The sequence below is a fragment of the Vanacampus margaritifer genome, chromosome 18, assembly GCF_051991255.1.
Source record: "Vanacampus margaritifer isolate UIUO_Vmar chromosome 18, RoL_Vmar_1.0, whole genome shotgun sequence".
Taxonomy (NCBI): Eukaryota; Metazoa; Chordata; class Actinopteri; order Syngnathiformes; family Syngnathidae; genus Vanacampus; species Vanacampus margaritifer.
This window is the reverse complement of record NC_135449.1, coordinates 11174161-11187580: the sequence shown is the minus strand read 5'-3', so window position 1 is coordinate 11187580 and position 13420 is coordinate 11174161. Positions and strand designations below refer to the sequence as shown.

The 13420-nt window shown below is 41.8% G+C and overlaps 1 protein-coding gene and 1 long non-coding RNA gene across 2 annotated transcripts; both read right to left on the bottom strand.

The window, feature by feature from the left end:
• Positions 1-645: 645 nt before the first annotated feature.
• On the bottom strand, positions 646-4439 carry LOC144037898 (uncharacterized). Its single transcript, XM_077549779.1, has 2 exons — positions 4041-4439; positions 646-3868 (listed from the first exon to the last, which is right to left on the bottom strand). The coding sequence occupies exon 2, from the start codon at positions 3686-3688 to the stop codon at positions 3242-3244; it is 447 nt and encodes a 148-aa protein (XP_077405905.1). The 5' UTR covers positions 3689-3868; positions 4041-4439; the 3' UTR covers positions 646-3241.
• A 3943-nt stretch (positions 4440-8382) lies between these two features.
• On the bottom strand, positions 8383-11873 carry LOC144038727 (uncharacterized). Its single transcript, XR_013289273.1, has 3 exons — positions 11594-11873; positions 9307-9420; positions 8383-8673 (listed from the first exon to the last, which is right to left on the bottom strand). It is a non-coding gene; the product is annotated as an uncharacterized LOC144038727 (long non-coding RNA).
• Between the last annotated feature and the right edge of the window lie 1547 nt (positions 11874-13420).

Sequence of the window (13420 nt, the reverse complement as noted above, 5' to 3'; positions counted from 1 at the left end):
AAGGGAATAATAATGGTTGGATCCATCCTGCTGCTACATTTTAAAATGACAGCAAGTGGCATTTCGACAGCACTTCCCCTGGATGGTGCTAAATGAGATGTACCCGGGCAGCTTCACTTTTTATTTCCGTGTTCCAGCACGCGAATGGCAGAAATACACATATGTCAAGCAAATTAAACACAGAATAAGATTTGATATAAGATATATCTGGTGGCCCTGATTTTCTTCTTGATATTACTGTATTACAAGAGGAAAACGAGAACCACCAGACCCAAAAACAAAGAGATGACAGCAAGCATAAAAAAAGCCTGGGCTTCCGGGACCCCCAGGCAATGCCACGGCGCATCGAGGCAGTGGTTTAAGGAAGATTGACGCATGCATGGTGATTTCTTCACATTATTCAAATTTTTTTGACATCTTGTTTTAGTGGGTTTTATGAGCTGGAAGCCCAAATTATGTAAAAAAAAACAAAAAACAAATAAATACTTGAAATCACTCAAATTGCGGGCCCTGAATCTATAATCTATAAAAGTTTGACTTTTTGAATGGAATTATGGAAATTATTCAACTTTTCGAGGATATTCAAATTTTTTGACGAGCACCTGTATATATTCACTTCACTACACTCAAGAACAAGCCAACAAGTTCATGCCAATAAATTGAATTCATTTTATTGTACCCCATTCAATTACTTGAAGTAGTGACATATTATCGTAAAAACATTTTCTGCTCACGTCACTGCAGGTAAAAACAATATGAACAAAAATGAAAACGGCCTGTTTTCAAAATACAAATACACCATTTTTTTCTAATATTAAAAATAGAAGATGCATCTTTACAGCCTGTACAAATAAGACACTTACTGTTCGTTGTACATTCGTGTTTTTTTGTTTTTTTTACACATACGATATTTTAGATTTTGATAGTCTTTGTTTTTATTAGGGTCTTACTGAGCAAAAAAAAAAAAAAAAGGACCACATGTAGCACCCATTTAACATTTAATCGAAGCAATTAACGATCAAAATACATTGCTACAGCTAAGTAGATGCTGCTGGGTCTTGTAACCACATCACCTGCTGCTAAAAGCCATTATTACATCATCACAACATTGTGCTTTACTGTACACCGGCTGACCTACATGCTACATGTTGGCTCCACTATCGCTTCATTCATCTTAGCTTTCAACATTTTATTGTTAGGCGCTCAAAAAAGTACAGCACTAGGTATAGCATTATAGCACAAATGCTACCACTAGCTAAGCTATTGTCCACGTTAACCGTATCCATTTCTCATGTGATCTAAACGGACAAGGCGTGAGTCTTTTCATGGATAGACGGAGATTGGAAAGTGAAGTGGTTGAATGGGATTCCCTCACCAACTGTTAATGTCAGTGGCAGAAGCCTCTGATTTAGCGAGGATCAAGCGAACCGCGTCGTGCTGTTTTTTTTTATGTTGCTTTACTGAGCTATGTCTGGAATGGGATTTGCTTGCCATACAACAAAAGGGCCACCATCAAGAGGGCATATGACAGGCAAAGCAATTTCATTTTCAGGAACAGAAAACATAGTCCATTTCCCCCAAGGCTTCATTATTCACGGGCGTTTCTATTGATTCCGCGCAGCTGGATGGCGGTTATCTCAACAAAGCTCGGGGAAAGTGTTGACCTTTTGAGAGTGTTGCTTTTAGAAGTTGTCCACACAAGTATAATTAGTTTCGTCAAATGATTTTTATTGATTTCCCAAAAGATGTGAAAAGTCCATTTTAGAAGGAGGAGCCCACTTTCTATCAATCAGGACTGTTTCACTTCAGTATCACGTATGTACGTCTTTGTTTTTTTTGGTTTTACGTATGTTCAATACAATGCCATTCGGTATAATATATTTAACTTTAATAACATTATTTTAACATAACAATATTTTATAATGCACACTTATCCTATAGTAGCTTGACACAATTGACTCCCCTACTGCTATTTCAGTGAAACTCAAGGTTTTACTGTCACAAGTAATCGTCCAAATTTGGCTATATACCACCCACTAAAACTGTAATAAATCCTTTACTGCTAGTAAACACCTGCAGTTTAGTAAATAGATGAAGAGGAATACCAGGAACTAGTAAAGCTACCTTAAGAAGGGCTGTTACCATGGTTGTGTGTATCAATGGTATTGTGTAGATTTACTAGCTGGAAAATTGGTTCTTTTATCATTTACAATGTATTTTGCAGAGGTGGTTGCTTCCGTCTCTACGTCGGCCCCATCGTTGACGGATGCCCACATTTTCGGCCAGTGCGAAAAAATACACGGACTGAGAAAGCCCGTCTGTACTGACCTGGATCACAGGACAAAAACCTGCTTCAGTCTGTGCTCAGTCCGTATATATATATTTTTAGGCTTTACGTCATAAAGCACTGGCTGAAAATGTGGGCACTCGGAGAGATGGAAGTGCCCACCTCTGGTGTTTTGACAGTTCTTGGAATCAACACTCTAAAGTATAACTACTGGACTTCATTTGAAGCCGGTTTTAGATCAGTCAGACCTACGTGAATACAATTGGTTCTATCTAAGGGGCAGAGATCTCCGGTCTTTGAGAGCCGCTGTCCTGCTAGTTTTAGATGTTTCCCTCCTTCAACACACCTGGTGATGTCACTATAAGGGAAAGTTTGCTGATGAGCTGATCATTTGAATCAAGTGTGTTGGAAGGGAGAAAAGACCCGAGTTTCCTACCCCAGCGCCCAAGCTCCAACACAGAGGTTGGTTCAGAAAACAACCGATCATGCCATGGTTGCATTTTCCACATCTTTTTTTTTTTTACCTTATCCACATCAACAGTCAGCATACAGAGAAGCTTAACAGTTCATTACCTTGCTACACAATTGTTGACCTATAGGTAAACATTACTGTATGAAGTTTCAGGTTAAGGATCAGGATGTATTTATAACTCTTGCATATCTCTACTTCATTTCCCTGACACGAGGAGGCAACTTTTGGGTGAAACTATCAATAGATTTGATGGCATGTTGGTGATTCAATATCAGGACTTATAAGTGTGACACTCTAGTTAAGTGGTCAAGATGGTGGCGATCCCTCTGCTAGCTGTTTAGTTGTGATGATACGGTACAGTCACAGTATTACACCAAACTTATAACAACACCCCCTTGTCCAAATGTATTGTCATTCATCTGTCCTTGTAATTGGAGGTCTGGCTCAAAGTGCTCCATCTGGGATAAGCCCGACCCCCTCCATCACAAAGTACCCAGATCAGTGGTAAAGAACCCCCCCTCCTTCTTTTTCCTCCTCCTCAGTCTGTGGGCCCGCCAACAGACGGCAGCCACCAGCAGCATCACGACACCGATACAAAGCAACGCCACCGACACCACTTTAGTCTGGAGCAGATTGTTGAAGGTGAACGTCACCCCCGTGCCCGCCATCCCGATCACCAGCGAAATCACCCCGAAAGGGAACACGCAGCGGTACCAGGACTTTTCTGTGCCGCCCGTAGCTTGAGCCAGCCGCTCCAGTGTGGGGAGAGACTCCGGAGGTTTGACTTCTTGTCCCTCCACACTTGCGGAGCTGTTTAAATTCTGGTTTTCCGAGTCCTGGGGTAAGGTGTTTGCCTCGCTGCCATGGCTGCAGTCCAAGTCTGGGTGAAGGACCGGGGCAGGGGGTTGGCGGCCAGAGGAGCAGCCCATCTCCGAGCCAGTGTCCTTGGGTAGCGATGCGGGAAAGGGTGCCCGTTGGCAGAGGGGATCCTCACAGCGTGTGTTTGTGGCTGATTGCTGTTGGAGCTCGCACCACAACGCAAGCTGCTTCCCCTACTGTCTGTGTCACTCTTGTTCTGGTTGTTGCCCTCAATACTTGCCAGCATGTGCCTGGAAATTTAAGGATAGGAGGAGAATAAGGCTCAAAAATTACAATAGAAACACAAAGCTTAAATGTATTTCTGCTTGAAAACATATTTGCAATTAACTGGATAGGAATTAAAGACAACACAAAACAGAGATGCGGCTGAGTTATTTTTAGCTCCACACAATCTCCTCTCACCGTATTTCGTCACTGTCCATCAATGTGTGATGCCTTCCTTGCAGCCTCGTAGCACGAGCTGCGGCGTGCGTGCGTGTGCATCTGTGTTGCCATTGTCCGGGGTATATATAATCACAGATGAGAGAGGGGAGGGGCTTATCGGAAGAGGTAGACATTTTGCAGCGGTCCGATTGGCTCAGAAAGCTGAGAGGTCTCAGGAAGGACGGGTTTGGGTGACGTTAACGGCTGAGTGCTCTCATTCAGGGGGGCTGATGTATTATTCAGCTTGAAAAAGTGTTATGTACACAGATGGAATAAAAACATAAACAAGACTTTTTTTTTAAAAATTCAAATTGAAAAAATAAAAACAATGGCACCAGATCATATACATTATTATGTAACTGCAATTGCCCTTTTACTAAATGGGGCCGTTTATATCATAAACAATGTTTATTCATAATTTTTAAGATTTATGTTTCTGCGGTGCATAATTTACGTTAATGCCTCGGGGTATAATTACATATATGTTTGACCGTACTTGCAGAAACGTTCAAACATATTTAGATACGCTTAAATGTACTTGCAAGTATATTCGAACGCTACATAATAGCAATAGTACGTTTGAATATTAAGTAAGTAAACATTTTTATTTGTAATTTTTAGGATATTTTATTTTGTCTGCAGCGCATGATTTCCACAATCACGGTATTGATGTTGCCTTGATTGGCTGTGAAAATTCATGTTGCGTCAACTGCGTCATTTTAACGCCCATTCAAATTACTAAATTAACAATACAGTATTGTACTTTCTCGCGCAATTAAAGGCAACACACCGCTGGCTGCGGGCCAAAACCTTGTAAGTCACAATTTGGCAAATTAAAATATTTTCAAAAATCTATACTCTTGGTCATCCGCAAGTGTGGGTGTCATTTTTACTAATTATTGACCAATCTAAAGTGTTGAAAATGGCTTGTTCTCTTTGATGATAAGATGTTAATGGTTGAAATACATTGTTTTTGGGGTCTCCTGAAAAGTGATGATTTTGTAGGTACAAAGTTTTGGCCCGACGCCAGCGATATAAAAACACTATCTGCTACTGCATGTTTTTTTCTTTTATCGCACCCTCCCAACCTCCACTGTGTGCGTCATTCACAACCCCCTGCATGACGGCGTGACCAACCGCCATGTGACATTGCCTCACAAATGCAATATGTGTCCATGTTTATCACGCCTCTCCCCTTGACAGTGAGACACATTAGCCAGCCTCCAAGCCTCCCCTGGTAGTCTGTGAATGTACCGTGTGTGGTTTCTGTTCTATGCCGTAGGTGTGCAGATTTAACTTGACTTAGCCCTCATCGTGAAACACTGGAAAAATTCTGGTGCCCGAGTTTATTTCCCCAGGTTTTGTTTTAGTAGAGGTCTCACAGGAGCATATGCTGAGGATGGAGGAAGTGATTTTCTATTATGGGGCAAGTTACTGCGAAAGTGAGTGGAAAAAGAGTGATAAGCAGCTCATTCTGACAAGTAATTGGCCATTTGCACTGCAGTTTTTCTGATGGACTGTTACAGTTCAGGTTGTCTTCCTGGAGTGTGGGAAGAGGACTGTTGAAATTGTTCATCCGGCCTTTGTCTACTCAAGCTGCACAGATGATGAATGCAAAGTAAAATAATCAAATGTCACTAAGTAGACCGCATACCTACGCCAAGTTCTGGCAGTAATGCCAGATGAGTATTGTGATGCCTGATTTATATAGTCATTCGACACTTTGGACACTGGACCTCCCCCAAAAAAGTTTACTGACTACTGTTGAGGTGCCCTTTGAGCAAGGTAGCAAACATATGAACCGTAGCGCAAGAGGTACAACATTGTTCCCCTTGAGGAATTAAATGAAGCATAATAAATTACAGCAATTAAACAACTACCCCTTTGAAGAGGGTCTTCTGCCCAAATTTAGTCATAACTGTTTTAATTTCCTTATTTCCTCAGTAGAGCTTTATTCTGCGGATGTATCTTTGTGAGTGTTATCGCAATTTCTGCCAGTTGCCAGCATGTCTGGGGGGACTCCTCTATTTCCACAACAATAGACCATTGTCTGTGGTTGAAGTCAATGTGTTTGAATGATTTCTTTAAAGTCTTATCTCATGCCGGGTGCCGGCATGTCTGAAGGACCTCCTCTATTTCCACAACAATGGGCCATTGTCTGTGATTGACGTCAATGTGTTAGTATGATGTCTTTAAAGTATCTCATGTCCGGTGAACTCCGGGTGGGCTGTTTGCTGGGGGCTTTGTGGTACCGCCCTTCAAGATAGTATAAGAATGTTGTAAGTCCACTGTAATCTTCGCATTTGTGAGAGGCTGCAGTCATTGTCTGGAACTCACTTGTACCCGGAATATTCTGTAGAAATAAAAGCTTCAAAGTAACTGTTCATCGATCTCCAGCCTGCATTCGGATAAACCAACATTCTTACTACCCGAAAGAAAACGAACACGCGGAGAAAAAATCATTTTCTTCAACACCTTTTCCCCCAAAAGAAAGTTACAGAAAATACTTTTATTTTATTGTTAGCTTGATGCTAAGCTGCTAAGCTAGACCTCTATATCTGATAGGCTTTTGGTATCTCCCACCTAGCTTTGCTCCGTGTGAGTTAGATTGTGATGCTTGCATGTGTTCTTCTGTTGATTAAAATACAAAAAGGTAATTATTTAAAAAAGGCCAAGACTGATGCTAATGCTATTTCCTGCGGGTGACAGCATTGATAGGTACTTACCACAAATAGTAAATATAGGGCCTGATTGACTAAATTTACCAAAAAGTGGGCGCTTAATTACATGTTTGCGCTAACAACTAGCACATGCTGTTGGTGTGTGCATGTTGCGCGCACCATTTAATAAGATTGCGATCTTTAAATAAGGTCCTAAATAGCAGTTGCTAAATTGGCAACAGGTGCTACCAATGGTGGAGACGAGTGAAGTGAACAGCAGTTCATTTGACTGTTATGAACGACTAGAATTAGTTATTTGTTAAGATTTGTTGGAAAGATTGTTTAGTGATTTTCATTCAGTTCATGATTTAGCCCTGAGGTTCACGTTCACTCTGTAACATTATCATTTACTAAGGGATGGTGCATTCATTGACAATGCAATGTCATTCATGAAAGAGAAAGCCTGTTTGACATTTTTTTTGTAGAATTGTTTTAAATTATTTGAATGCTTATCAAAACAATCTCGTAGGCTGCTTCACACTTCCATTTCCTTAGTCTAGCCCCCTCTTTTGTCTCCTGTTTTCTTTATGCGTAGTCTGTGTTAGATATTATTAACATTTAAATTCTTTATTTTCATATATTAACCATTGTTATACATTGTTAACATTTTAATTCTTTATATTAACCTTGTCGAAATGTTTTGTGGACGTGGATAGCAGGTGGTGTTGATCTCGGTATAATTTGACCTTAAGCTGGGACATATTATTTGGTCTAGAAGTTCCTTCTCTGTGGGAAAACACATTTGGTCCTTGAGAACAGAATCTGTTTCGAACACGCACCCCTGACTCTGTTTTCGCCATCGCTCATGGAAAAGTACCCAGAGAGTATGTTTGTCTACAAATGAAAGAGAGGCGGTCGGTTTTAACTATAAGAAGCCATTTTACACGCGGAAGAGGCACATTCGGCGCTCTGAATTCCACCTGTTAAGTGATGAATTGGAGACTGTCACGATGTCCAGAGATCTCTGTTAGATTAAAATCATTTTTGCAAAGGTGTTTTTTCTTGCATTAAATTTGTCTTCAAGTTTTGGAACACGCAAAGAGGACAAATATTTTTTATTCCGCTTCATCTGCAAAGATAAGTTTGTTGCTTTTCATGTATGTGGCTTGACTGAAAACTAGCCATTACGTTGGAGAAATGAAAGCCAATGAAAGCGTAAACTTGCAAGGTGGAAACTGGTTTGAATCACTTAGGTCAGAATCGTTCATTGAGTGATTTGTTCACTGCAAACAAATGACGTAGTCAATGATAACAATCTGAATCTACCATTAGTGATTCATTTACTGCTAGTAAATGGAGTGGCAGGTCCACTTCCAGAAGGCATGATTGGTGTTCAGTTCAACTTAACTGAGAAAGGAACAAATCAGGCTGCCGTTTAAAAAAAAAAAAATATATAGGCTTTAGGTAGCTTTGTTGTGTTTCACCATGAAACATTTGGGCGAGAACTGCAAGTGCAAAATGAAATTTGAAGTGATGGAATTGGTGAAAGTGTTAGTGGATGAGGCAAACAAACAATATCGCTGAATTGCAGAAAATTGAATTTTAGGAACGACAGCTAAAAACATCAAAGTATTGATATATTTTATTTTACTTGGGCCATTTGCATAAAATTTTTGGAGAACATATACACAAAACTGCTCTTAGAGAGGGCAGATACAGCTGTCACTTGTGTGAAATGTTCCAGACGCATGGACGCTGGTTTGAGTTTTGTCATAGGCAATATGGCATGACTCCTTCTTGTGACTGGCTCAGCCATTTCTGTGAGCTCACTTCAGAACTGAAATCACTTTTTAATGATGTACAGTGTGTATACTATATCTACACCTTTATCCAGTGTCAACTCCAAGTTCCCTTCACAAAGCTTTATGGAAATTAGGACCCAAATGGTGATCCTGTTTGCACACAAACAAAAGCATACACGGACAAAATGATCATAATGGCGGCAGAGGTAGCAGATATGTAAAATCCTTATTCTTATTTGAGTTAGAAATAATCTATAATCTATGACAGCCACAAATTAGTCGGAAATGCCACCCATTGTGCTGAGAGGGAGCTATATATCACCGCAGACATTTACTGTCTGTGCTAGCAGTAACTAGGTGTGAATGGGAGGCTTGTTTACTGTCCTTGATAAAAGGTCGTCTTCTTAAGGCTTCTAAACCGTTAGCATCACAGCCGAATTTTGCCAGAGCAGGTGAATTAATGGCCAATTAAAACTAAGTTCATCTGACATTTGTCAGCGTGTCCTCAAAGTGTGGCCCTCTCAAATGGATTACTAATTATGATACAAATTATTTTCAACAAAAGCTCAACAGGGTCTTCTTTCCGCGCTTATTCCGCCGAGCCCGTTCCCTTGGCTGTGGTTTCGCTAGATGGTGGGTAGGGACAGTGGGAATCTCATTCATCCATTCATGCGCGTCAATAATTGGCTACTCCGGCGGCGCCTTCATCGCCCAACGCAGCTTTTCGTCATTTTTGTGTCAGCCGTCGACGGTGTACGTACGTGTGTGTGTGTGCAAACAAACCATCAGCCGGTGCTACGCATCTTCTCAGAACCATCCCATCGGCCTCCTCGAAGGTTCCGGGGTCCCTCCGGCTCCGATCGTCTTCAGCGCCTTCTCCAACAACTACCCGTCTTACTGTAAGCAGAATAAAGATGAAATTGTTTGATATCTCGCTGAGCTTCACAGTGCTGAAAGCCTCCCAACTCCCACCGTCTTCTAACATGGCACAGGCTGTTCCAGGGCCGTCACCAAGCGGTGGTCACCGCCCTCCCCGGCTGATCACAGCATGACGACCCTGGGCACAGGGGCTCCCCCACAAGCAGCCTGCCGGCAACAACATGCTGCTCACAGGAAACAACCCAGAGGTATCTCTGTATCTGGCATTGCACCCCACCGGGGTTTGGGCCTGGTGCTACAGTTACATTCCCACCAAGTCTCACTGGGCATCCATCTACCATGCCTTGCAACACTCATCACTCCCAGCCCACTGAGACGCCTCTGCATCCTGCGCTGTACTCCACTAGAATTTAGGTCTGAGGCTTCCGTTTCCATTCACTCCCAGCTTCACTGGGTATCCTTTTCTGGCACCTAAATTTTGGTGGGAGACCTCGCCACCCGATCTTAGTTTCGAGGGGCAGCTGATCAGGCACATCCTCCCTAGGGCGCTGCGTTAAGCGAGCAAGCTCGTTACCAGTGGGACCACGGGGAGGTCACAGCTTCAATAACTAAAACCGTAAGCGGACACGGGATCGCACACTTGCCCCAAACCGCTCCCCTCCTGTGTCCAGCGCACATACCGGGGTAGATTCATGCGCGTCACTAATTAGATGACGAGGCATTTGGCTACCTTGAGTCATAGTTACTCCCACAGTTTAACCGCGCGTCATTGAATTTTTATTTTCAACAAAAATAATAGTCCTCTTTTATATTTAAGTGCATTCCACACATTCACAAAGCCCGCCAAGTCAGTGTAACATTACAGTTATGCACTAATGAGCGCTGCCTTTTGTCTGCAAAAATAACTGGACAGCCTGTTTGTTTATCCGTACTTCCACTTTTTACACAATGCTTCCACCCATTGATAGTATGTCATAGGTTGCTTATGATCAGATCTATAACTGTCTCAGGAACCCTTATCTTAATGTATTGTGTATCCCAGCAAACCCTAATGTATCTCTCGGCATAAATACATAGAAGTGTTACTTCATGTGACTTAAGTGTCAAGTGAAGGATGAGACCAACTTGGCATTACAGTTGACCCACAAAAGCCAAAGCAGCGAAGGTGATACTGATGTTACTGTGGCAGGAATTCCCCTGTGTTCCTGCTTCTTCTGGGTGCTGTAAGAGGAGGTCACTCTTTTAGCGTCCTTTCATAATTGATAGTGTGAGCGTTCCAACGCGCCATGGGAGAACGCACCGACGGCGAGGCTTTTGTCAACAGGGAGACTACAGTTCCGCTGGTCCTCTGTTTACGCATGTTTGTTAACAATGAGGCGCTTTGTTTTTGAAGATGGCCATGCACAATTACAAATAACCTCATTCGCTGTACATATACACACTAATGCAAATTATTAATGGACCTAGGGAACGTTGTTTTATTTGACTAGTAAGCACAAATAGTTACAGTGTGTATTATTTAGCGCCATCTAGTGGTGAACTAGTAATTCATTCAATTTAAAAGCCCACAATAACATGCAAAATAAATGTTCGATCACATCAGTGTATAATTTTTGTTGTATAATCGTCTTTGTCTAGTAATCGCTAATTATATTACATAGGTCATGCCAGTATGTTTCTGCTACGAGTGCCTGAAGGAGAAGAATCCCACGAACATAGTTAGCCTCTGGTGGCGGTTGCAGCTCGTGGCAGACCCAATGGGTCGACAGCCACTTACTTCCAACAGTTGCAGTTGGTCGTCGCTGTTTCCCGTAATTCGGGCTCCCGCAGCTTTGCTCTCACTATAGAAAGCATTTGAGTTTGCGTGTCAATTCACACCAGCTGCAGTGTGGTGCGTATGTGGTGCGAAAGGGATGCGATGCTGCTATTTTTTCCGAACGCCGCATGCGGATTTTCATGAAGCTGAAGAAATTACGTGAACCGGACAAGAAGTCAAGCGTCGGCATCAAAGTAGATCCGGTATATTTTAAAATAAAAACATTTGAGAACTCGTTTTTTTAGGGAGGTAAGCTAGCTAAGCTAACTATATAGCTTGACATGAGTCGGACATTTAAAAGCCCAAAAAAAAAAATTAAATAAGAATAAATTAAGCATGACAAAATAACACTATTTAAACACAAAACGTACTTACCCATGGTAGAAGAGCCATGGTAGAAGTCCCAGAAATAATGTCCAAAAAGCATATCGATGTGACAACAGGCAAGGATAGCTATTGTTTACCAATAGCACTCTTAAGATGGCAGCGATGACTCTCTTTGGACAAGATCGGGTAGGCGTCAGTAGTAGAAGACGTGAGGCGGAGCTAGAGTGTTGAGGGGACAATGGCTGAGAAAGCAAAAATGGCGACCGGTGGCAAGCAGCTCACGCTTGATCGTTTTTTTCAAAGAAGAGAAGCATCAACCAGTGCTAAAGAGCACATCGATGACGACGATGATGATGATGGTGACTCCGAGGTTGACGCCGAAGTTGGAAGCGTTGACGCGGCGGCTGTGATCATGTCATAAAGCCTCACCGGCTAGCGATGCTAACGCCGGAAAACGCGGAGCACAACCGAGCGCTTCTGCACAGGCGGACGTTCAATCGGACGACGAAGAGTGCCCCGAGTCCAATGCATATTCATCGGAGGAGTGGGTACAGTCTGATCACGGAGAAGACACTGGTTATGGACTACGATGCCGCCATGAATGGAGCGGATAAGATGGATCAGAACATCTCTTACCACCCGGTATAGGAACTGAAGGACATGAGGAAGCCAGACGTAACACCACCGTAACGTCACTGTATCATGATCCTGAGAGTAGACTTGATGGCAACATGGCCAAACACACACTGCAGTATATACTTGCTATTCCACAGAAAAAAAAGCCAACAAGAAAGTGTAGCGTCTGCACGCGAAGGGGCCATCGCAGTGAAACTAATTTGTTGTGCAAATCCTGCTGCGTCCCCTTGCACGCAGGGGAGTGTTACAAAAAGAAAAACTGTATTTGAAACATCCACACAATTGTAAATAGTACCACGGTTGCACAGATTTGTAAATAGTTTGCCAAATTGTTACACTGTTGAATGTAAATAAACGTATTTTGCTATCAAAAAACACTTTTTCATTGTTGGTGATAGTGTTTTACAGAAGTAAAGCACTGTTTAGGTGTTTGTGGCATCATTCATGGGAAAAAAAGGTGTCAAATTCACTAGATTGCATGAAATAATATTGTTTCATAAAAAGCTTGATTTCTCCGTTTTTTGTTTCAAAACAGCATTTGGGTGAAACTAACCATTTTATATTGTTGATTACTGAAAAACGGAATAAGGTAGAAACAAACTTTTTTTTCTGATGAAAGATGATAGTCCAATCTTTCATTTGTAGTATGTGTGTTTCCATAGTCCAAACACAAAATTTTCTGTGGACCTTGAAAGATCAGTCAAAATGCTTTTTTTTTTTCAGAAAAAAACTGAAAAAAAAATCTGTCAAAATGCTTAAATCGGCTGGCACCCACGGCATCCCTTTTCTGAAAACGTCTGGCAGTCAAAGAGTTAAATACATTTTATCCATATGTCTATCCTATAATGCCCCCAGGTAGCTTAGAATTAGCAGCAGTATATGCATTGCAGGAGAAAGTTTATTATTCTGTCATTACTGATAACACTATACTGTAGAGTGATATGTTTCTCATTAAAAACATATTAATATAATTTTTTGTTGATTTTGTAGAGACTAAGGGGAAGCCGTGTACAAATGTAAGCAAAATAATTATCAGTCAGAGTGAGAGTGGGAATGTGATATTGGTGTCTGTAATGTGCCTATTAAACTGACGTTAATGAGATTGCATTGCATGATTCGAGTCAGATAGCTGTGATTAAGAATATCCGTAGTAATGAAGGATGAAGAAAGCGTCTTGTCGAGTGCTTTACCTTGATGTTCGACATTGTCACGGCCACCTGGCAGCAACTTCACATGGCA